General features: G+C 37.0%; 1 protein-coding gene across 13 annotated transcripts in view; it reads right to left on the reverse strand.

Annotated features, from left to right (window-relative positions):
* The window catches only part of AKAP13 (A-kinase anchoring protein 13), a 298,777-nt gene that overhangs the window by 142,708 nt on the left and 130,588 nt on the right, over positions 1-25,481 (reverse strand). For 11 of the 13 annotated variants that reach the window (XM_076004775.1, XM_076004777.1, XM_012774215.3 and 8 more), the window contains exons 5-6: positions 23,885-24,068; positions 492-690 (exon numbers count right to left, since the gene is read on the reverse strand). In XM_076004775.1, coding sequence (XP_075860890.1) covers positions 492-690; positions 23,885-24,068 — 383 coding nt within the window. Of the gene's footprint in view, positions 1-491; positions 691-15,979; positions 16,132-23,697; positions 23,787-23,884; positions 24,069-25,481 lie in introns of those variants that run through there. The other 2 variants (XM_076004780.1, XM_076004779.1) reach the window with 2 other exon arrangements.

The raw sequence follows: 25,481 nt of genomic DNA on the forward strand, positions 1-25,481 counted from the left end.
TTTAGTGATCTTTTTACCACAGAACTATAAATTTAAATATAGTAACACTATCATCACTCACTAAAATAGTTGTAAAAAGGCTTTATTTCTGGGTAAATTTGGTTCTTGTTCTTTTGCAACAATCTCATAAACTGTTTTGCTCATTTCATTTTATAAAGTTAAACTAAACACAGATTTCTTTTTATGCCAGGAATATTTAGTTCTAGTTGCTACATATTTCTGTATCTGTAATGTGTGTATGAGGATCTTTCGTTATTTCTAAAACCTGACAAAAAACAAGGAAAAAGTCTCTCAATTTCCCTATTGCTACAACCCGAATGCTAGTTCTGTATCTGTGAGTGGTAACACCCAGTACCGCTAACACTGCCTGAACAGTTTCACAATCTTTGGGGAGAACATTGTTATGTTCTAATTATATCAAGGTTTGTTGCAGGAGGGTGGGGACACCCACATAAGCACACCCACTTAAAAATGGAGATTTCCTTTCTTACCATTAGTTGCTGTTGGATGTTCATAAGTTTAAAAATATGTCCAGTGCAACTGTCTCCAGGAAATGGGGGTTCATGATGTGATTCAGACTCAGAGGTTAATGTGTAGATGTCCAACTCTCGATGATGCCTCACAGAACAGTCTCCACAAGGTATCTCATAGGATAAACTACTCCAGGAGTCTGGTTCGCCAGCATTCTCTCTGCAAGCAAGCAATCTCTGGTTAATACATATATATTGCCTTCCAGGTATAGGCTTAACCTACCAAGTGTTATGTAATATTTCTAATTTGATTGCTCTTTGAGGCTCTGCAACAAACATTTGGTATATATACCTCCCCAATGATCCAGGCATATAAATAATTGCTCCATGCTCCTGACAAACGATCACAAATGGGTTGAATGTAAACTGCAGGGGTCCTCCTTAAGGATGTCCTTTCGATCAAGATAAAGAAAGTCTGGGAACAATCTTAAAGTAGCTAATATTATGCTAACAACCAAATAATGAGGAAGTGTAAGGAAGATGGTTTTAGCCTGGTTTTCAACAGAAGCAAGGCTTATTAAGAATTGCTCTTAAAATAAGTTAAACCCCATGTTAACTGCAGAAGAACCAGTCACTCCAACCCTCAAAATTCTTGAAGTCAACTTTACAGAGAAAAGCTACTACAATGTCATATAACACTTGTCAATATAATTTTCAAATCCTATTTTGAACAAAGCACTTGGCTCTAAGAACCTCAAGTTAATTTTTTTAAATTAAAAAATGAACAATTTTGCTCAACTCAGATTATTATAAACATATATCATATATAATACAAATAAAGCCAACAAGGGTACAAGTATATAACAAAGCATGTCTGGGACAGTCCTCAAAATGTGAAATCTCTCTTCATATGGTTCTCTAATGAACTTTCCACTATCATAAGCCAATTGCTGTGAACAAGGTGAGTGGACTTCTTCTCGCACACAATGGTACACCTCACAGTTTCACATTCCTTAATTACTTTAATGGGCACACATTTAAAATGTTAAGCAGCCTCTTCTGCATTCAACACAAATAAAAATTGCTGAAGCCCTCATCTTTGGTGTGGCTGTCCTTTCTCATTAGTTTGACATATGGTATATATAGGCACAGAGCTGAAAATTTCTGGGTGCAAATCTCAGAACTTTATTTCCTAGCTATGTGATGTTAGACACATCTCTTAACTTTACTGGGCCTTAATTTCATAACCTGCAAATAGGGATATTACAATCCAAGTACTGTTTTGGAAAATTAGAGAAAAGGGCACATGAAGAACTATGTCTATAGTATTTGGCATGGATAAGTCACACACTGGTATTTTCCTCCTTCTATTCTTTTATTCATTTAAAAATAATTCTTAATAAGCCTTCATTAATCACTCATCTTTCATTTTCTATTTTTATCAGAAAAACCTGTTTCCTCTGAAAGCTTTAAACACAGTGAAAACAACCCTCAAACGCCATTCTGATTAGATGTCTAGAAGCTCAAAGATCAGGCACGATAGATTGTGCTTTCCATCAACTCTTTCCCTCCTTATTTGGGATGTTCTTTATTTTTCCCTTCCTACAACATTAACATCTTTGAAACCCCTATATCATATTTATTATAATCCCACTTAAGCAAACAGTTGCTTGGTAAAGTATCTCTGAGATTCTAGAAGGAGGGAGGAAGTTTATATTTGAGATCATTATGTTTTGAAATTAAGAAGAATTTTTTAAAGAATTAAGAAATAACAGGCATATTATCTATTCACTAAAAAATATGAGAAAGATTACATCAACTGTCTCTCCAGAGATTTTCTACTAACTCATACCTGCCTGTCATTAACAATACATCTGAGAATAATTGGAATTTTAAAGATAAAAATATATTATAATGGAAAACCTATAAGATAATGGAGAATCATGCACTGGCTGATGATAACAATTAAGGCTGCTCCAAACAGTCCTACTGCAATTTCCACACTCAAGAGTGGTTCCCCCAAAACTGCTTAAAATAAGATTAGCAAATGCTATACTAGATGTATTTACCAAGCTGCTCTACTCTAAGTAAAATGATCTCAAATAGAAAAGCACCTGTAAGATGGTCACTTAAAAGTTCAATGGAATGACTAAAGAGGTCAGCTGTACCACACGAGGCAGACAACTTCTCTGTAAATTCAGCTTTCAAGCTTGGGTTGACATCTTCACTAACATGCTTAACTATCTATCTGGCGGACATTACTGGCTTACCTGCTTACTCAGGTTACTACATTATAGTCATATTCCAATGACAACAACAACAAAAAAGACCTCTGAAAACAAAACCTGATTTATATACCACCATTCAGTGTGACCTAAATATAACAAGCTTGAGAGGGGGCTGTAAGCCAAGGCAGCAGCAATTAAAAAGTGATACAGTCCATTCCCAGCAAAATGGAGTGTTCCACCAACCTTGCCACTATTAATTCTCAGACTGTTCCGTTTCTAATGTCTGAACCTTGGGAAATTCCCTTCTCTAACCACAATCTATTTACCTTCTACCTCTCCCACGCTCTCCTTCCAGAGGAATGTGCATTTGTCGTCACAATTACCTCCAGGTGCTAGCTCTTCAATCTCCCGATTCACTGCCCCTGTAGATTTTGCTGCTTCCTAGTCCCTTGATACTAAGATACTAAAGACCAGTCATTGCAATTATATTTCCACTGGCTTCCATGAATATCTGTTGCTATTAACACTCTTTCAAACCCATTTCAACCTATAGGTCTGGATAAACCCATCGTCCATCCATGCATTCACCAAGTGTTTATGTTCCAGGCACTATTCAATGTGTTGGTGATGCCAAAATCCCTGTCCTGTTGAACAAGGGAGACAATAGCAATCACAATCAAGGTAAATAAGTAAAACACTCAGAAGAAGCAAGTGCTATGGAGGCAAAGCAGGAATGAAGGTTGCAATTTTAAATGGAGTGGGTCAAGAAGGCCTTATTAAGGTGATATTTAAGCAAATACACTCTTGCTACATACAAGCCAATCACCCTAGAGACTCCACCACCTTTCAATCTACCAGAAATCATTGCTTTAAAGCAATACAATGTCATTCTTTTGCTCAAAAGCTTTGCTCTGCAAAGCAAAATTTTTGTTGTTCTTTTTGCATTGGGAGTGAAACACATACTGTGTGCCTACATCACCTGGGCTTTTTTCTTTTAAACTATTACACAAAGCATCCTACCTCTACTGTATGGATATATAAAGCAGAGAGCCACAGAACTTCATAACCAAGGCCACCCAGCTAAAGCAGAGCCAGAACTAAAGTCATCTCTTTCCACTTTACAATGGTGCCTTCTTAGGCCATGCTACACCAGCAATTCTTCTGCCTGGTTATCAACATTCCCCACATTACAGCACTGATGCTCTTTTCCAACCATAATCAATCTTCTTATACCCTATTTTGCAGTTAAACTGCAAATGTCCATTCCTGAAACACACCTCATCAGCCAGGGATGCCAGCCTATTCCAAAATCCACCCATCTTTTGGTCTGGCTTCCTGATCTCTTTTTCCATTCTCTCTATTGATACAAGATCTTTTCTCCCTTCTGAATACATAAGATCCTTATTATACTACTTAAAACAAAACAACAACAACAACAAAAACAAAAACAACCTTTGGGCTATTTAATAGTTATTCATATACTTATCTCCACCCCCTCACTAGAATACAAGTTCCTTCAGTGTGGGATGGTGTCTACTGGAGTTGCAATTGACTGAGGGTTTAAGATCCAAAGCCAGTACATAATACAAAATTAAGAGTATAGAAAGAATTTCTCTTTATCACCATATTTTTGACAGAGTAACAGATGAAATCCTGGCCTAACTTTTTTGGGCCACATTATATAAAAACTGCTCATCATCAAACAATAAAATCACAAAGCAGAACCAGACATGCACACAGAAGAGGAAGGTTGGAATTGAGATTGATGAGGCCTTATAAACTGACTGCCCAAGACACCGAGTATCTGGTTCACTGCCTACCCCCTTCCCAAAAAACACAGGCACACAGCTTGTCCTTTTCTCCTCATAATAATTATAATTTGGTTGGTATTTGGCATCTACATTATTATGCATCTAGAAATGTTCACAGCTGTTCCAAGTAATGTACTATGATTACTTTCCTTTCTTATACAATTTGTTATTTTCTCTTGAATTGTCACTTTTAAAAATTTCAAATTATTAAGGAGATACAAATGTTTTTGTCATATGGATACCTTGTATGATGCTTAAATCAGGGCTTTTGGTGTGCCCCTCACTGACTAGTGTTCACTATGCCCAACAGTAAGTTTTATCCCTCTCCTGACCTCCCACCCTCCAACTGGTTTCCAGCATCCTTTGTATCTCTTTGTGCCCGTGTGTACCCATTGTTTAGCTCCTACTTATTAGTGAAACATGTTGTGTTTGGTTTTCCATTCCTGAGAAACTTCACTTAGGACAGTGGTCTCCAGTTCCATCCAAGTTGCTGTGAAAGACATTATTTCATTCCTTTTTATGGCTGAGTAGTACTCCATGGGTGTGTGTGGGTGTGTGTGGGTGTGTGTGTGTGTGTGTGTGTGTGTGTGTGTGTTTGTCTCACATTTTCTTTGCCCACTCATGAACTGATGGACACTTAATTGGTTCTATATCTTTGCAACTGTGAATTGTGCTGCCATGAACCTTTGGCTGCAGATGTCTTCTTGATTACAAGACTTCTTTTCCTTCGGGTAGATACTCAACAGTGGGATTGCTGGACACTTTCTTTTTTCTAACTAAAATCTTGTTTTTATAGTCTAGCTTTATAATGTGATACCAAAGATCATTCAATACAAGATTTACCGAGCATCTACTAAATGGTAGGCACGGTACTAGATGCCTGGGCTACAAGGATAAACAGGACATCTTTCTCAAAGATAAAACTAAACACACAGTATAAGGTCAAACATTAATTATTGTTAGATAGCTACAGTTTGGCTTACTGGTGTTACTTCTACCTCCATAGATACAAAAAGCAGGAAAGAATCTATTATGAGTTTCACCCATATACATGTGTTTCTTATGCATTCACTTTATATACCATATTTTCATCAAAATTAAGATGCTACTAATTGTAAAAGCACCGTCCTTTTATATATCACTAAGAAGCAAAATTAAAAAGAAATGTTGCAAATTAAGTTATGACACAAGGTTATAACAGCATTGATCAAAATGAACCCGATTTCATGGTTGGAGAGGTGTACATCTCAAAAAAGATAACACTGAGTATAAATACAGTCAACTGTCTGTCTGAAGCATAGGTGGTGATAGTACAAATATTTCCAATGAACCAATAGTTCCAACATCATCTGCTTTCACGGTATGCTCTGTTTAACTTAATGCTAACATTCACCTGTGTTCCCAGGCATGCAACAACTGGACAGCAAGTACCTGAGAAGAAAGCAGCTGAGAGGCTTTAGATTGAGCTGCATGGAACCTCAGGAGACCGTGGCTTAGTACACTTTCACAAAAACAAAGACACTAATTTTCAAACTTTTAAGGTAGCTGAATGTTTTCAGATAAAAATCCTAATGCAGAAATACAGTTGCTATGGTGATGGGCCCAGTAAAGGGAAGAAAAAGCCTTGCTCTCCTCTCTCCATCCACTCACCCTCCTAGGTGGGCTATGAGGCTCATAACTAGCACCCTAGGTACACTTAAATACTCTATAATTCCCAAAGTAGAGAATTTCTTTACTTACAACTGCCATGTTTACCATTGTAAAGTCATTTTCCTCGTTCAGTCTCTTTTGGACTTGTAGAGTAACTACTCAGCATTCTCTTGATTAGAAGCCTCCTATGTCTACAGTTAGTAATTAGTTGACCCTCAGCCTTCTATTTCTGCCATAAGGAGGAATACGCCTGCTGGGTGTCTAATATTTACCTTGGAAAATGTGCACAAAGATTTTATTGTAACCAAATCAAGTCTGGCAAGACAGAAAAGCATACCTACAAATGCACTAGAAATTCTGGTTGTTTCAGCTGGTGAAGTAAGAGGTACCTTAGCCTCAGAAGCAGCTTTAAAAGAAAATAAAAAAAGAACAAGAAGTCAAAGGAAGATTTGTAGATAAAGGAAGGGGTGGGGAACCTACAGCCTCAAGGCCACATGTGTCCCTCCAGATCCCCGAGAGCAGCCCCTCAACCGAATCCAAACTTCACAGAACAAATCCCTTTATTAAAAGGATTTGTTCTGTAAAATTTGGATTCAGTCAAAAGGTCCCACTCAAGGATCCAGAAGGCCACAGGTTTGGCAATTATGCAGTACAGGCATGTTTTCATTACTACTAAAACAAGTATTAGTGAGTTCTCTCAGACTGTCGTATTCAAGTAGATCCCAGAATAGACTTTAGGATATAAAAGGTTGAAATCATGATTACCTTGAAATTTTCAATCTTCTTGACATAAGGCAATTTATATTGTTTTCAAATGTTCTTGGAAACCCTGAATTATATCTAGTTTCCAACACAATTCCAAGAGCAGTCTCTTTCTTCTGACTGTAGCAAGACTTGTTGCACTGCACTGGAAGATCTCGCTACTCATCTGTGTAACCTCTCTGAGAAAAAGGACCATGTATCTTCTGACCTGCTGACCCACACTACTCAGCACATTCTCCTGACATACTATAGGTACTCAATGTGTGTTAGGATTTTACTCCAGGGCAGAAGAGTAGGAATATTCTTCTGTTTTCCACAAGATGTTTAAAATGGTTTGAGATCATCACTCTCTGTGAAGGGGCAGATAACCTGAAGAGGTAATTCTAGTACACGCAAATGTAGTAGGCAATAATGGCTTAAAAGGCACAGGTGGTATGGAAGACTAAAAAGCCACGACTACTAAATCCAGTATATAATCAAGATGAGGAGGAAAAATAATTGCCTAAAAGAATATATTTTTAATTCCCAAGTCTCAGAAGGATATTACTTAAAAGAATATTACTCAGCAGATAGTAAAGAGTAAATATAAACTATATGAGATTACTGTATTATACCCATGCTAAATTACAAATTTTGAAAAATGCACTGTTATGTAAGAGACTGTCCTTGTTCTTATGAAATATATGCTGAAATACTCAGGAACAGATGGTTATGATATTGGAAATTTCAATTTACTCGGAGTTCAGTAACATTTTATATATATGTGTATATATACACAAACAGATAAAGCAAATGTAACAAAATGTTAACAACTGGTGAATTTAGATGAAGGGTATATAGGAGTTCACTGTACTAGTCTTGTATCTTTTCTATGAGTTCAAAATTTTTCAATATAAAAAGTTAAATATAAAACATCAATTTAAAAAAAGGCAGGTGACAATTCTTTCACTCTTCTATGATTACTATTTACTTAAGGTAGGGAAGACACTAATTATTTGACTAACTACTAAGAAACAGGCACCCTGAAAGGTAGTTTTAAAGTGCATTATTTAATCCTCATATCAGTCCTTCAAAATACTGTTATTCCTGTTTCAGAGATGAGAAAATCTGAGAGTCAGAAATATTACCTTATTTGCTGAAGATATACCACATACATTAGCAGTTTCATTAACCTCAGTTAAAAAGCAAACTTTACCACTTACAAAAGAAGTGAGAACTTGGGTCAGATACTTAACCTCTTTGAGCACGTACCTTAATCTATGAAAAGAAGGTAACAGTTCCTGTAAAAAGTTGCTGTCACAATGAAAGGGGATAATAAACAACTTATCTAATAATGCCTGGCACACAGTAGGCAGTCAATAAATATTAGTACCTTCTTACTTAGCACATCGTTTTCCCATAAAGTGGTGCCCACAGCAGGAAGTATTTAGGGTCATTTGAAAACAGCATGGAGCAAAAAGGCCTTTAAGGTAAAAATTTCTTTATAAGTCAAAAGAATGTCCACTCCAAGTAGAACATTTTCAATACACAAACATTCTCTGATGAAAAGTTCCAAAGCCCACCATCTGCTGAATCAGTCAACAGAATGATGAGTCCCGTTGACAAAACTCTGACAAATACAGGACAAACCGCCTAGCCCAAATTCTCATTGCCTCGTTGTTCTCAAGATGAGCACATTTTACTCAAATGAAAGACAATATCGACTCTGACAGACTGAAAAATTCATGCCCACATTGTTCATGTTGTTCACAAAACTGACACCAACCAACATCTACCTTTTCCTAAGGATTTCGGAAAAATGCTCTTCATACCAATTCACTACAAATTTATCTAATTATGTTGAACGAGACTTCTCTAGAGGCAAAATCACAGGGTGGTATGGGAAAGGCACTGGTGTTGAGGTCTGAATAGAATCCCATTTACACTGTGGTTCTATCTAAGAGAAATTATTTGGTTTCTATGAGCCGGAGTTTTTTCATCTGTTTAAAGACAAGTGAAAATAATATCAGTTTTCTTACAGAGTTGTTTTAAGGATTAAAAATATATGGAGAGATATTCTTTATATATATTACTGGCAAGTACTCATTAAATATTGGTTTCTATTTCTTTCCTCAAACAGGGGGAGTATATACCATAACCACGTCCTGTTACTGGTAATATTTATTAACTGTTTAACAGTGTATCAGACATTGAGCATGCATTTTCTTATACATCATCTCATTTATTCCCTTAACTATCCTATAGATAAGACTATTGTTACCCCAATTGCAGATGAGAAAACTAAAGTTGTGAGAAATTTAAAAACTTGCCTAGCAGCTACTAAGTAATAGAGCCAGGATTTGGGCCAACATTCTAACCCACCACACAAACCTACCTCTGCTGCCTATATTATACCAGAGAATACAGACAAATAAAACTAACAAAATATTTTTCAAATACACACTTTGGTTGATTAGTGTGCAAGTTCTAGATCACTGTGCACTATGGATACAGGGTATAGATAGTAGTCTATGGTCATTTTTCTCTCTTGCTTTTTTTTATCCTGAGGGGCTCCTTCAGCTCCTCTACTCCATGGTTCCATGGCTTCTGGAATACCCTGCTTCTCTAATAACCAAGTTGTGTCTTTTAGTTCCACCTTACTGCAATGCTTTCAGTATCCTGAAAAAGGAACTTTCAGAATACTGCCACTATGTCAGTTACGTATGCATCAATATCTAATATACCAATATTCACAGGATAAGTAAAAATTAAAGTTAAATAAATTTTATGCCATACTGACATCTAAATATTTATTGATGTGATCAAGATACTTAGTTGATTCCTCTTCTAGAATCGGATTTAAGCCATCAACCTGTATTATGGATATGGAGTATAGTTAGTAGTCCATGGTTCCAGCTACTAACCTGATTCAACAAATGACTCTCAGGAATTAATTTTCAAATATAATGTTCAGCCCAATTTTCTCACTAAAGCAACATCTTAACCTTAACTGCACTTTGTAATTGCCTGGAGAACTTTTTTAAAATCCTGACATCCAGATCACTCCTTACCACCAATTAAATCAAAATCTCTAGAGGAGGCCCTAGAGGGCAGTGTTTTTAAAGCTCCCCAGGAGATTCTAATGTGTTATTGGAATTCCCAGGTGATTCTAATGGGCAGCCAAGGTTGTAAAATACCCCATTAAAGTGACGTACAGGTGCCAGTTGACTTAAAAAAAAAACCAAAAAAACAAAAAACAAAAGTTAAGCTTGGCAATGTTGCAATACTGAAGTTGCAAGTATAATACCCCTTTACTTCATTATATAATTCCTTGAAATTTATCCTAGGGAAATAATTCAACAGAAGCAAAAATCAGTAAGTAAAACATGAAGTTGACTTTACCACTCATTAGTTTTATTAATATTATTTTAAAAATCATGAATTAACATTCAACTTTAGTTGAATGGTTTAAACATCCATGATAAACAAAATAATTTACAGAGCCTCAAAAATAATTATAAAGATCACAGAAATAGATAAGAATATGATAAAGTAGAAATAGACTACAAAATGGAGTATCAGCTGCAACTGTTCTAAAAACACTATATAATAAGAAAGGTAATACCTAATAAAATATCCTGTGTTATGGTGATGGCATTATGATTATTATATATAACTTAATTTTTAAAAAATAACCCTCCCTGTTGCCGGCCTAAGCCAGAGGACAGAGACAGCAGGTGTCACAGAGAGCAACTTGAAAGGAACACAAGAGAAATAAACCACGACACAGAAGACTGAGCTTAGACTCCAACACAGTTATATTTAGGTTCATCCCCACACCAATACCAGTCACCTCAAATAGATCCTCACCTAAGAAACAATCCCAGATTAACCAATCTCTCTACTTGCAAAGTAATGCACTTTCTCTTTTTCAATCCTCTCTCTCCCCAGATGACTTAGGTCATCTAAGTGATTATACGTGGTTAAAATACAGATTTCTATTTAAATGTTACCTGGATTTATATTTGTGTACAAAGTAGGTCGATCTGTCAGAACTTCTGTTTCTTTGTCTATTCCAGGATAGCTGTTGGCTTACTACTTATAGTCCTAGGCATACCCAGTGTTTGATGCTACTTAGTGAGTATGAGAAACACAGGCCACTGAGAATGATTGTGAAAGCAAGAACAGTACCCCTGTTGACCAAAATCAACAGTGGTAATGAGAACAGAAAAGAGAGAAATGCTTACAAAATAACTTGAAACTTGGGAAGAATGATGTGACTAGAAAAAGTAGTTTTAAGCTGATGACAGAAAACAGATCAGGAAGAAAAGTCCAATATCCAAGACCTTGAGCAGGGTAGGTGGGGGTGGGGGAGAGGGGAAGAGAAGGAGAGAAAAGGAGAGGAGGGGAGGGGGAAGGGAGAAAGAGGTATGTGCATGCACTCGTCTTTAAAATGTCAAGCTTCTAGCTTTTTCATGGAGCAAAAACACAAAACAAAATCAAATAGCAACCCTACATATTTACCAATTTAAATAACATAATCAGGATAAAGAAATGCACATCCATTTCTTCCCATCTCATTACTGAAAATCATTTGAAACTTAATATGATAGATTAAGAATTAAATACGAATCCATACCCCAGTGTAATGGGGAACATTGAAATCAGCTGATAAACAAGCTTCCAACTGTGAAGATAACACAATTCTACACATAAGCGATTTGTTCTACTTATAGAAACTGATAGCTTTAATCGCAATTAAGTCATCACTCTGTAAACTAGTTCTTCTAATTCAGGAAAAAGAGAAAGAAATTTCTGCTCATTAGTCTGGACAGGACATCTATCTTCAGGCAGGATGTTCACTGGACTATACATCTATCAGGTTACTGTAAGCCATGAAAATTCAAGAAAAGAACCCATACTGAAAAAGGCCATACCTTGTGTATTTTTATAGGGCCTGCTGACGGATTCAGCACTTTTCATAAGTTATACTTAAAATGAATTAAACCTACTTAAAGGCAATTAGATAAATAAAATAGGTCCCCATAGAGACACAATTCTTTTTCATAAACTATTAGGCTATTAAGTATGGAATGTCCGATTTCCATGAACACTGAGTTTGACAGCTGATATCTCTTAACATTTCACTTTGACATTTATTGGGTTTTTTTTGCGTGTGTATGTATGTATGAAGGTACATCCTCATTCTTTCAAATGCACATCTTAGCTTGTGATTAACTTTCAAATTCTTTTTTAGAGCAATTTTTGTGAAACCATGGATAAGTCAAAATTTCATGTTATTTTTGAAGATGAGTTCCATTGTGGAACCAATGCAGCACAGACAGCTCAAAATATCAAAGTGTTGGGAAGGATGTGGCTAATGAACACACAGTAAATCAATGATTTGAGATGTTCCGTTCTGGTGATTTTAATCTTGAAAATGAGCCATGTGGGTGACCTGAGACCAAGGTGGATAATGATGAGCTGAAAGCTGTAGTGGAAGCGAATCCATCTCAACCTATGTGTGAATTAGCATCAAAGTCTGACATTACTATTCCAACAATATTGGACCATGTGAAACAAATGGGTACTGCATGAATTAAATGAGCATCAGAAGAGAAATCATCTTGAAGCTTGCCTTTCTTTGCTGCCACAACATAAAGGCAAACCATTTCTACACCATATTGTTATGTTTGATAAACATTGATTCTTTTAGACAATCACAAGCATTTGGCACAGTGGTTGGATAAAGATGAAGTGCTGAAACACAGTCCAAAACTGAATATTTACCCAAAAAAAAGCTAATGGTGTCTGCTTGGTGGTCCAGTGCTGGTATTATCTACTGCAGAAACCTGGGCAATCAATTACAGCAGATGTCTACTGCAACCAACTGGACAAAATGATGAGGATGCTTGCAATTATGCAGCTGAGACTGGCCAATAGAGACAAGCCAATCCCCTTGCAAGAACACATGCAAAACAAACAAACAAACAAACAAAAAAAAAACAGTGCTGCTCAAACTATAGAAGCTGGACTTGCAAACAGTGTCATCTACCATATTCACCAGACCTTGCACCAAATGACCAAATGACTACCACTTTTTCTGGGCTTTGGACTACTTCTTGAAAGGAAAAATATTTCATTTTCAATAAGCTGTGGAAAAGGCCTTTCACGATTTCAGCACCATTCACTCTCCAGGTTTCACTGGCATCTTTGCTTACTGTTTTGTTTTGTTTTTGAGACAGAGTCTCACTCTGTTGCCCAGGCTAGAATGCCATGGTGTCAGCCTAGCTCACAGCAACCTCAAACTCCTGGGCTCAAGCAATCATTCTGCCTCAGCCTCCCAAGTAGCTGGGACTACAGGCATGCACCACCATACCCAGCTAATTTTTCTCTATATTTTTAGTTGTCCAGCTAATTTCTTTCTGTGTTTTTAGTAGAGACAGGGTCTCTCTCTTGCTCAGGCTGGTCTCGAACTCGAGCTCAAAGGATCCACCACCTTGGCCTCCCAGAGTACTAGGATTACAGGCACAGGTGTGAGCCACCACACCCAGCCTTTATTTACTGTTAAGATGGCAAAGCTGTGTCAACAGTTTAGGCATATACTTTGATTAACTTTACTGTTTCTTATTTGAGATATAATAAACTTTTGATTCGAAATAAAACATTTCATATTTAATGACCTATTATAATAGATGTGACTTTTTTCATGTCTCTTCTCTAATTTGCTGCTTTTGCAAAAACATGAATTGTTGCACCACACAATAAGCAGATTAGGTGGGTCAAAGGAGAACTTCTCAATTATGAAGGATCACATTTTTTTTACTTTCCAATTCATCACAGAAGTAAAGATTTTAAAAATAAATTACTAGAAAATGAAATGTCTACAGACCCTGGGGAGATGGGCTACTGGCAGGAGAGAGAAAAGCATAGCATAGATGGGAACATAGTGCAAGGTTTCATTTTCTCCCAAAGGTATACTTCATACAGGCCTGGGCAAAGCTGAAAACTAATTGAATAATATTCAAGAGTATTTTAAAAGTTCAGTCGTAAGTGGTCTATTTTATTATTGTTATTAAAGTCAAAAGCATCCAAATATATCGACTTTTACGGTCATGTCACAAAGAACTATAATTTAACACTGTGAATCAAATCCGAAATACTAGGAAAAATAACAATACATAATAAAAATAATATAATCATAAAGTGGCATCCAGTTACTCAGAGCAGTTTATCATAAACAACATATTTAATCTTCCAAGTGACAAGTCCAATGTTCTGCATATAGATGAAGTTTAGGTAAACCAACCAAGGTTTGACAGAGCTAAAGGCTGAATGAGGGCTAAAATATAAATTTTTAAATTCATTCCAAGCAATCTACTTATTCCAAAGCAATTTAGTATAAAAATTTATTTGGATTAATGTGCAAGAAGAAAAGCTAAAAGCAAAATGTTTCTTTAGACTTAATTTTAAAATGGCACTAAGAGGTATTCACGTATTTTCAAAAGCATATTGTCTAAAAGGAAATGCATAGACAAAGATCCCAGATGATATTTACAGCATATGTGTACAGAGAATTTTGACTTACTCTGTATAAACTCTAAAATGCAAATCCAAATCTTATAGAATAGGTGACGACTGGGTTAAAGAAAATATTTAAATACTGGGTTATTTTAAAGAAAATAAAACAGGTGCTTATGGTAGAAAATGTCTTGGAGTAGAAAGAATGCCTTCTTCAGACAGGTATTCAGTAACAGCTCGCTGAAGAGGTGACATGACAACTGACCTGAATGGAATGAAAGAGCCAGCATGTAGAGTGAGTGGGACAGAACACATAGGGCAAAGGGTACAGCGTGTGCAAACACCTGCAGGTAGTAACCCAGCACAGCTAGGCCCATTGCAGAAACGGCAATGGGAATGAAGAGAATGTTATGAAACAAGGTCTAAGGGCTGTACAGGGTTCAGATCTCAGAGCTTTGTTAGTCCTGGTAGGAACTAGGATTTTAATCTTAGAGGAGTGAGACAACATTAGGAGGAGGAAGGCAAAAATGAAAAACCCAAAAGAAGGAAGCCAACAATATTAACTACAGCCACGCACCACCTAACCATGTTTCAGTCAACAACTGCATATACAATTGTGGTCCCATCAGATTAGAACATAGCTCAAAAATTCCTATCACCCAGTAATGTCACAGCCATTGTAATATCATAGTACATGGCTCTACTCATGTGTCTGTGGTGATACTGGTGTAAACAGACCTACTGCACTGCCAGCCACATAAAAGTACAGCACATACAATTATGTACAGTACATAATACTTGATAACAATAATAAATAACTGTTACTGGTTTATTACACACTGTTAATCCTGACAACAATTTTGAGGCAGGATCAGTGTACTTCCATTTTACATATGTGGAAACTGAGTTTTAAGGGATAATTTGCCCAAGAATACACAGCTAGTAAGTAAAAAGGCCAGAATCTATACCCAGACCTAATTCTAAAACTTATTTGCCTCTTTCCACTATCTATAATGATACTCAACTCCAGAACAACTTCAAACCACATTGAAATTACAAGTTTGATAGAATTTATTAGAAGCTAATCAGGAATATTAGATTCTCCCTTATCAAAAATTTTATAGGATCCACAGCATGTTTCCAACTACAGAGTAACACAAGTTAGAGGCCATTCCTCAGAAAAAAGGTTATAGCATCCAAACTAAGTATCCATGACTAGCCTAAATCCTCATGGTTTATGTTTGTGGTATAAAAAAATTCAATAAGCCCAAGGGGAATTTCCAACTAATTTCCCAGCATTCTGGCTGCTATGTAACAATCACCAACCAACCAACCTCTACCTTTATACCTTACTCAGCGTGTCGTAACTCAAGAAAAACTAATGCTAACATACATGTAAAACCTGGCCAAGTTAACTACAGAGAGAAAGACTTTTCCAGTTCTAACAACACTAGTCATTCAGGGAAAATTCAAAGACGCTTCTTGTTGAGTTATAGCAAAAAGTCAGAGAGCCAACAATGAAGATTGACAATGCATCGGTTTGGAAGCTAATACTCACACATGGCTGCCCACGCACCAAGAATATCGCAAGCCCATCCTATTTCGGTTACAGCTTCATACTACAGCTTTAAAAGTAGAGAAAAGCAGCCAGGTCAGCCCTCCCAAAAGGCGTGTTTTGTTCTGAGCCTACTTATGACAAGGAACTACAGCACCTAGTTCCTTCTTTGAGGGCTATTGCAATACCGTCCATGAAACCACATCATCATAGCAGTGCCAAACCTCAACGAGTTCTACAAAATTAACCACAACTCTACTAAAATGGAGGTAGAAAGGCTAAATGCCAAAAGTAGGGTGAGGGTAGACAGCTGATCCACTTCGAAATGAAATGGTATCTTAGCTATCTATAGGGAACTCACTGTGATGCTAGTTACGGTCAGATCTGATATTTGTGTATACACAGATCCACTAGATATTTGGGTGCTAAAACTCAGTTTTCTTCTCCCTTCCTTCCTTTCTTCTTTTATTGTGTTTGTGTGGGGGAGACATAACATGTCATACTCCCTGCCATACTCCTGTAATAACTAGCATAGGGAGAGTGAAAGGAAAGAACACATGTCATTTGAGTGACTACTGTGTATCAGTACTTTGTTCTCTATTTTGTGCTTTTACATAATTAAAAATAGAAAAGCTTTATAAGATAACGGTTAGAACATAAGATGGAAAGTCAAATAGATCTGGTTTGATTCCTAACTCTGACATGACCACCTGTGAGATACTGGACTAGTTACTTAAATTTCCCTGCACTTCAACTTCCTCATCTGTAAAGTGGGAATACTGAGTTTGCTGTGAGAATCAAATGAATGAGTGCACCGTGTTAGCTGAGTGTTTTGGCCACCCAAAATGCTCAATCAGTTGTGACTGTGGTATACTATATAACTTGTGTGATTCTAATGAACAAGAAAGAAGACAGTTTTTGAATATTAGACTTAAAAAAAAAAGCACAGGGACCTTGTTTGTGGGGTAACTGTCAGGCAGCTACCCCTATATCGCCTACCCCTATTTATCCCAAAAAAAATCCAAGAGGAAAACTGGCTCAATTTCTCTGCTGTTTCAAGAGATAGTGTTACAACTGCGTGGTGAGGTTGACTGGGAACCAGTAAATCAGAAACTGAATGGTGGTGAAGAGAGATGTCATATTCATACAAAGCTGAAATATTTCCAATGAATCTTCCTTCCTAGCTCTCCAAATAAGGGGCATGTTAAGTTTCTAAGACCTTTATAAGCATGTTCTCATTTAATCCTAACAGATTTATGAGGTACATATTATTTTCCCCCATTTTACAGATAAAGAAACTGAGGCCTACAGATGCTAAACAACGGGACGCACCCAAGTTTCAGTTTCGTCATTTTTAAGGTCAAACAGCTGGATGCATACTGAACGTTTATGTGACCAACGATCAAGTGATGGTAGAGGTCACCAGCACGTCAGTGAAGCAGCACTATCCGTACAGGAAATACTATTAAAATAAGGAGTATTCTCTAAGCATTCTCCACATAATTTAAAGTACAAATCTCCTATGTGCCTTTTATGAAGAAATCCTATTTGCCAGTGAAAGCATAAAATACATATTTATTATAAGAGTAAAATGCTACAACAATTAGTGATCATAAAAGCTTGATGTCATGTGCAAAAACAAGAGTTTTCAAATGGATAGAGAAATAGTTTGAGAGTTAATATGAACATTAAGACAGAGTACACACCTTAGAAGTCTGTTGAGAAGTTTAAATGAGAACACATGTAAAGCACCAAAGTAGCACTGTGCACCATGCAAAGCAGGCGTGACCCAGATCACACAGTGACAAGGAGGTCAGCTGGACAGATGGACAGACGGACAGACTGAGGAACTAGACTCAGGTCAGAGAAATGTCAAGTCATCCTAAATCCTGCTCTCTGGCTATTATTTTGAAGATAAGTTTGTGTTATACATTTGTTTCATCCTTTCCTTTCCTAAGCAAAAGAAAAGGCTCCAAACTTGTTTTGCATCAGATGGGCTAGTGAGGACCCATGTGTCAAGAAGAGGACCCTAAAAAGGCAATCACTATGTTGACAGAACATCTTGCTCAATAGCAGTTGATTCCATTGTGAAATATGTACACTTCAGTAGTTACTCTACCACCTAACCCTAAACCCAGGTTTCAAGTGCAAATGTCTTAAAAGGAGGATGTGAGAACTTACAGGCACAAACCCTTTAAGAGGGGACAATACTGCATACTACAACAAATCATGACTGAGCACCTGGTGCTTGCCTGGCTGTGTCTGTGTTCTGCACATTCACAAGTGTCACCTCAACCTGGACAGATCACTGGCCTTTGGGCCTGAGACTGGTTCTGACCTTGGGCAAGTCAGTTCACCTCTCTGGTCTCAGTTTCCTCAATTATACAATAGGGATGACAATACCTACCCTACCACTCATTAGGCCGTCATGAGAATTAAAATATAAAAAGACAACTTGAGTGTAACCAACCATATTTAAAAATCGTATAATGGGTAATATAAATTTAAAGTTATTATAGTGAGGTTCTTGTTTTCCTCAGGAAAGATGGAAGCTAGAACTAAGCAGAAAGCATTTAACTCTTTCATATTTAAGTGCTATTTCATCCTGTAACCAGTAGCATCTCCTGAGTCTCTTTTTTTCTGTTAAATTTTTGTAAAGGGAAGAATATGGGCCTTGGAATTCCACAGATATCTGTGAAATAGCTGTTCTACCACTTTTATATAGCTTTAGCTAGTTACTTTAATTCTCTAAGCCTCCATATATCATCTGAAAGCACAGATAATACCTATTCCAAAAGGTTGTCATAGGGTTGTCATAGGGGAAATGAAATATCTGTGATGTACCAAAAGTGGTTTCTAGTGCTACAGGTATTCAATAAATGATTTGCTGAACTGATACTGAAAATGAGATGACATTTATGAGAACAAATACTTTTAAACTGGCTCTTAGGGCAAATGAAATATTTCAGCACTTGTATGTTAACACTCCAGAGTTGAAATTCTTGAAAAAAAAATACTCTTCCTGTTAAGTATGGTAGCATAGCAAATTATTCTTTATCAATCAAGAATTCCTTGTTCTAATAACCTACAGGCATCAACATGATAGCATGTACCAGAGAGCCAAACTAATTTTATTTAAAGTGATATTTATTATGCTAGGGAATAATTTCAAACTCTTAAGAAGTAGGGACATCTAAACGATGCCTAAAACTACTTTAAAATTTTGGCAAAATTTCCTTAATGCATAAAAACTGATAAAGGCATTAGAAGGAAAGAGAAATAAGAGATAACATCTATTATCAGTCACTGAGTTATGCTCTCTACATGAATTCTTTCACTTATTTCTCAAATCAACCCACTGAAGACAGTCCTCTTATTCATCCCATGTTACAAAAAGGGAATTGAGGTTTGGAGAGGTTCAGTGAATCACCCAAGATTCCAAACCTCTCTATTAACTTTAGTTCAGAGAAGTATAATAAATATTATAAAAGATACTTGGTAGACCAATCAATTACAATGAGTTTCACTGACTACTGAATTCTAATTCTACTGACATTATTACTATATAATTAAGAAAATTAATAAAATAGAGCACCTTAGAGTACAGCAAAGTATTTGAATAAATATCATTTAGTTCCAACAATCTTGCTGTACGGAGAACAGGGATTATCAACAACAGAGGAAAAACATGAGACTCGGAGTGGATATGTGATTTTTTTCTAAGTCACACAGACTACTAAGTAGGGAATCTTGGATTTTAATTAAGCTCTTCATCCCTAAGCAATTCCACCATATTATACTGTCTCCCTTCAAGCTGAAATATTCATAGCACCTTTATTAGCTCCATGGAATAACCAGAATAAGCTCTGATTTTTCATACTGCATATACCAGATACTTGATTATCATTCTAGGAAGTAGATAGTACTATCCTTTATTTTTATTTGGCTAAGCTAAATCAAGGTTTAGCAAGGAAAGTTACTTAAATGTCTCCAACATAATACAGCTAAAAATGGCAGAGCCAAAATGCAAGCTTAGGTTTGACTTTCAAGTTGCACACTCACTGCTACCTGGAGCTGCCTCTTACTCTCAAAGCTCTGTCCCTTCTGACAAGAGTAATCCAGGTCCCAAAATTTCTTCTTTGTGATGTGTGAGTGAGATATCGGCCAGACCTGACAGCACCTGACTCTAATATTCTCTTCTTAGATGAGTAACCATGCCACACTCACCTGGTATCGTCACCTCCTAGCATACACTAAACCAACAGGCTGCAAATTGGGGTCTATCCCTACTCTGTCCATAACTAACTAGTTAGGTAACCTTGGGTGGGGTCTTCAAATCGGGGGAGAAGACTGTCTACCTAAAGCAGAAGTAGGCCTAGGTGTTCTGGGTACTCTTCCAAGGCTAAGACTCTTCAGGCAAAACTGATAACCTTTTATTTAAGGTGAATTTTCAGATCACAAATGCATGTATATTTATAATGTAAGATTAAAATATAAGCTATAGCAAAAGAGCAACAAGTCAATAAATCTCTCCCTTCCCTGTCACTGAACTAAATGAAAAGTTAATCACGGGTTACAAAAAAGGGAAACTATTAATAATATAAAAAGTGTCCTGAATAGTTACTGTTTGGTGGAATTTAATATCAATTTCAAGAGTTCTCTAAATACATACCTTCTATCTTCAAGAATGGCAAATCATAATTTTTTCATAGAAGACTTGGTTTACCAAAATAAGCTGTCAATCAAAATAAGCCTCGAACACAGAAACACAAAAAGAACTTGGGCCCAAACCAGCACAATGCCCTGGCTCCCTCACTCCCCAATCAAATTAAAAAATGAAAAATAAGGCAAAGCAGTAAGAAATTAAAACAAATGTATTTTGGGAGAGCTATAAAAAGAGTTAAATAAGCTTGACTTTTCAATAAAGAGTAGACTATAGTTATTTAATAAATATAAAATGTACATACTATACTTCAATCTCATATTAAATGAAAAGAGGCAATAAAAGTCACAAGACTATATGGGGAAAAGTTTTTTAACAATAAAGGGGATGAGGTAAGACATTCAAAGTCTAAAGACTTTAGTAAACTACTAGAAAGGCACCATCATATAATGTGACAATTCTTATCTTTCTTGTGACAATTCTTATCTTTCTTATCTATCTTTGTGAATTTCACAAAACAAACTCTTTATTCCAGCCTCTTAGGAGATGTGGCTTATTTCTGGCCCTGCCACCTGTTGTCCTATTCCAGTCACTTCACCTCCTGGATCTCAGTTTCATCTGCTAAAGACAATCTTTCTTTTTTTAAGGCTGCATAATGTTCCATTATACATATAGACTACATTTTGTTTAATAACTGCTGATGGACATTTAGGATGTTTCCATCTTTTGGCTATGTGCAGTTTTTAATTGGCAAATAATAACTGTATGTATTTATTGGGTAAAATGTGAAGTTTTGATATATGTATAGCCTGTAGAAAGATTAAATCAAGCTAAGTAACATATCCATCACCTCACCTACTTTTTTGTGGTGAGAACGGTTAAAATCTATTCTTTTAGCAATTTGTAACATACCTTCTTATTCTGACACATGCTAAAACATGGATGAACCTTGATGACATAATGCTATGTGAAATAAGACAGACACAGAAGAACAAATATGGCATGATTCCACTTACATAAAGTATCTAGAATGAGCAAATTGTTAGAGAAAGAAAGTAGAACAGAAGTTACCAGGGGCTAGGGGAAAGGGAGTGAATGGCAAGTTAGTACTTCATGGGTACAGAGTTTGGAGTGATGAAAAAGTTCTGGAAACGAATAGTGGTGATGGTTACGTAACACTGTGAGAATGTACTTAATACCACTTAAGCACGTTGAGTTATACTTATGCACATGCACAGTACACTTATACTGAATTGTATACCTAAAAATGGTTAAAATAGTTTTATGTTTATGTATGTTTTACTGAAAGAGGGAGAGATAAACCAAAACTAAAATCAAAACGCCCAATGATCTTTCCTGACCCTTTAACAGTTGAAATGCTAGTGAAGTCTACTTGCACCACGGTTTAAGACTGAGGGATTTAGTAAAATCACTTCCTTACTATTCTTTAATTGCTAACTATGACTCAGCATTTTTCCTAGGTGTCAGAACTGTAAAAGCCTAAAAGAATCCAAGTTAAGGGCTACATCTGCAGCAAGGTGCTCATACTCTCTTATAAGAGTCCTCTATTTAGAGATTTCTCAAGTTGGTTTTCTCATAACCAATCTCCCTTCAAAAGGGTGATAAGTGGCTTTCCCACATGTAACAGAGGTAGTACTTTAAAGCAAGCAAGCACACACACACACACACACACACACACACACAAAACAACCCAAAACTTCTCCAAGAACTAACACACACTAATTTCCTTAAAGCTATGCTGCAATAGCAGTCTTGTGACACCCCCCCCTCCCAAGCATATAATGAAGCTGTTGTAATCACTTTATTTCCCCATTTGGATGGCAGTCCTTAACCAACTCTGCTTCTCAGCAAAACCTCTGGGCTATAAAATCAAATTTAGAGGAACTGCATTTAAACTTCATAATAGTTATACTAAGATAATTGTTTCAACTTCTGGAACAAGGCCTCTCTTCCTGAGGCAAACAGAATGAATCCAATCGTTGGCCAGATGGAATGTATCTGGAATGGAATACTGTCACAGGAGAACTCAGGTATCCAAAGCTCATTTGAAATGAAGAGTGCCCCTCCTACCACCACTGTATCTGTAGCACTCATCAGAGGCTTTCTGCAATGAACCTTCTGTCTGACTTGACTGGGAAAGTTATAAGCTTGGCAAGCGAAGCAAGAAAAAACCGTTTATGTAACTGTAAGTAGCTTTACATTCTGAGATCTCTTCTTGATCCTTCCAGACTACCCTGCACATACACAGCTAAAAATGGTAAAATATAAAATGCAACTGAATTAAATCTGGCATGAGCAAAACATCTGAGAATTTGGGAATACCAACTCAATTTATAAGAGTCCTTCAATTACTAAAGAACACAGATCCAATGGGGTTTATTCTTGTTCAGATAATGTAATGTGGCGGAAAAGATGATGACGATAACCATAAAAGCAATACAAAAAATATATTAAACAAGAGAAACTATTCTTAAAAACTCCTAGCTTTTGTAAATATTTCAATTAAAAACAGTGGCTGCTTTAATGCATTTATTTACTTATATAAGAAAAAATACTCTTCAAATGTTTTGACTAACAACTTTCCTCCACAAAACTAATTTCTCAGAAAGTCAGAACTTATAACAATTGAACCCAAAGACAGACAGGATTTTCTACTGCATGTTTCCAGGACAACTCAGTTAACTGCTTTTTATTACTATTCATATGAGGAAACCACTGCTCTCAAATTTTATTCACAGAAATTATATTCAACCCAAAATTTAATTGTTTACCATATTTACTGTATATAATTATAATATGAAAGTAGGGTTTCTAATTAACTCTTTCAAGCCTCAGAGACACAGGAGAAACAAACATATATGGCATAGAAAAACTGTTTCCTCTGTACTAAACCAGGATAAACCGTATACATTGGTAATGTTATGCTACTCCCACAGACAAGACTCGTTCCAAGTTTTCTGTAAAATATAAAAGCTAAAGAAGCAAAGAAGGCAGGGAGGCAGAGGAGACAGAAAGTGGTAATGGTAATATGACTCACATTTGTCTCTCTCAGACAATGAAGTGGTTAGCGGGAGCGAGCTTACAGACCTCCATCAGAAGGCAAAGGTAGTGAGCTGAGGTTTCAATTGTCGGGAAACCTGCACAGAGATGCCAAGTGGGCAGTGCTACCATGCAGCAGGGGGTGGGGCTGTGGTGAAAGGAGGGAAAGGAGCAGGAGCACTCACTCAGTTAGAAGCCGGTGCAGCTGGTGATAACCTCGCTCCAAGGCCAGGCTCACAGGCGTGGCCCCTTCCTGGTTGTGGATGCTGAGAGCTCCACGGCCACCTGGCTTCTGCAACAGGAACCACGTCAACCTCAGCAGTCCCAGCCGCACAGCAAAATGCATCAATGTCTCCCGAGGGCCAGCATCTGTAAATGGGGTAGAAAATGCACATAAGTGAGGGGCACACGCAAACAAAAAGCAAACAAACAGACAAGTTAGGTAAATACCACTGCCGCCAAGTGCCTAAGATCCTAAAATTAAGCTACGGCATACAACGTGAACGATTTTATCATGGCCAGGTAAAATTAGCCCTCAAAGACAGACAAGACAAAGCCACCAAAAAGTATAGAAAGCAAAATCTTCAACAGAAAACAGTACCACAAAAAAGAATCAAGCCATTTCTATATTGTGACAACATACAGTATTTGTTCAATCAATTTTACAGGCAGGCATATAAGGATGACCCATACACATGCTCTTTTCCTTTAAAAACAAAAAGAAATAGAAGTGAATGCAGCCCAACATGGGGATCCGAGGGAAATAGCTGTTAGGACTTAAATGGGTGTATCATAAAGGGTATAATTACTTTTAAAAAGAACACCCAAACAGGAGTTGGCTAAACACTAAAAACTGGTTTTGCCTGTTAAGTACACAGGTCTTTTTATTTCCCCACAATAAGGGCAAATCAAATTGCTGGCACCACCAGCTTTTTTTGTTTAATGAGAGAAAGAAATGCATCTTCAGGCATAAGACTAACTCTAAGATAATACATTAATAACTACAGAAAGGAAAACATATGCTTGGGTTTATTTCACTTGAAATGAAGGCTTCTTGGTATAGTGAGTCACTCTGAAAGCGGAGGAATGAGGAAGGGCTTTGGAGTCTGACAAATCTGGGTTCCAATCTGGCATTTACCATCTGTGTGACCAGGCATGATTCATTTAACCTCTCCAAACTTCACTTTCTTCTTCCCTAGAGTAAGATACCATCACCTCTCTCACAGTCACTGTAACAAATGACAAGAGGTGGGTGAAATGCTAGCATAATGAGTGGCTGAAGTAGGTACTCATTAAATGACAGTTCTCCTCCCTCTCCCTGCTCTCTGCCCAGTCTTCCTGGACTTCAAGTTCTATTCTAGGTTCACTAACACTACTTCTTTTCTTCCTCAGCCACCCGCTTGTGCCCAATCTGTGATGACAAGAGCTAAGGCCACTGCAGGGCTGCTATATATGGCCATCTATACACACAAGGCTGTACGCTAGTCAACTCCAGGGAGTGGTGGATGGAGCCCTGGAGTTGTGCCTGCCTTCTCCCTCCAGCCTAGCTATCACCTCTCATTCTTCATGGGTTCCCATGGGACTCAACTTCTTCACTGAAAATTCTCAGATTTCTTGGGCCACAGGGTTTTCTCCTTACTTTGAAGTCCTCAGATACTTCTATATGTGAGTATCACCACAGGAATGAATACATCTTTGAAGCTCTGTTTTACAATGGACTGTATTGTTTCCTAATGTCACCTGTGTATTAGTCTAGTATCCCTACTTCCAAGGTAAATTTCT

The sequence above is a fragment of the Microcebus murinus genome, chromosome 7 (assembly GCF_040939455.1).
Source record: "Microcebus murinus isolate Inina chromosome 7, M.murinus_Inina_mat1.0, whole genome shotgun sequence".
Lineage (NCBI taxonomy): Eukaryota > Metazoa > Chordata > Mammalia > Primates > Cheirogaleidae > Microcebus > Microcebus murinus.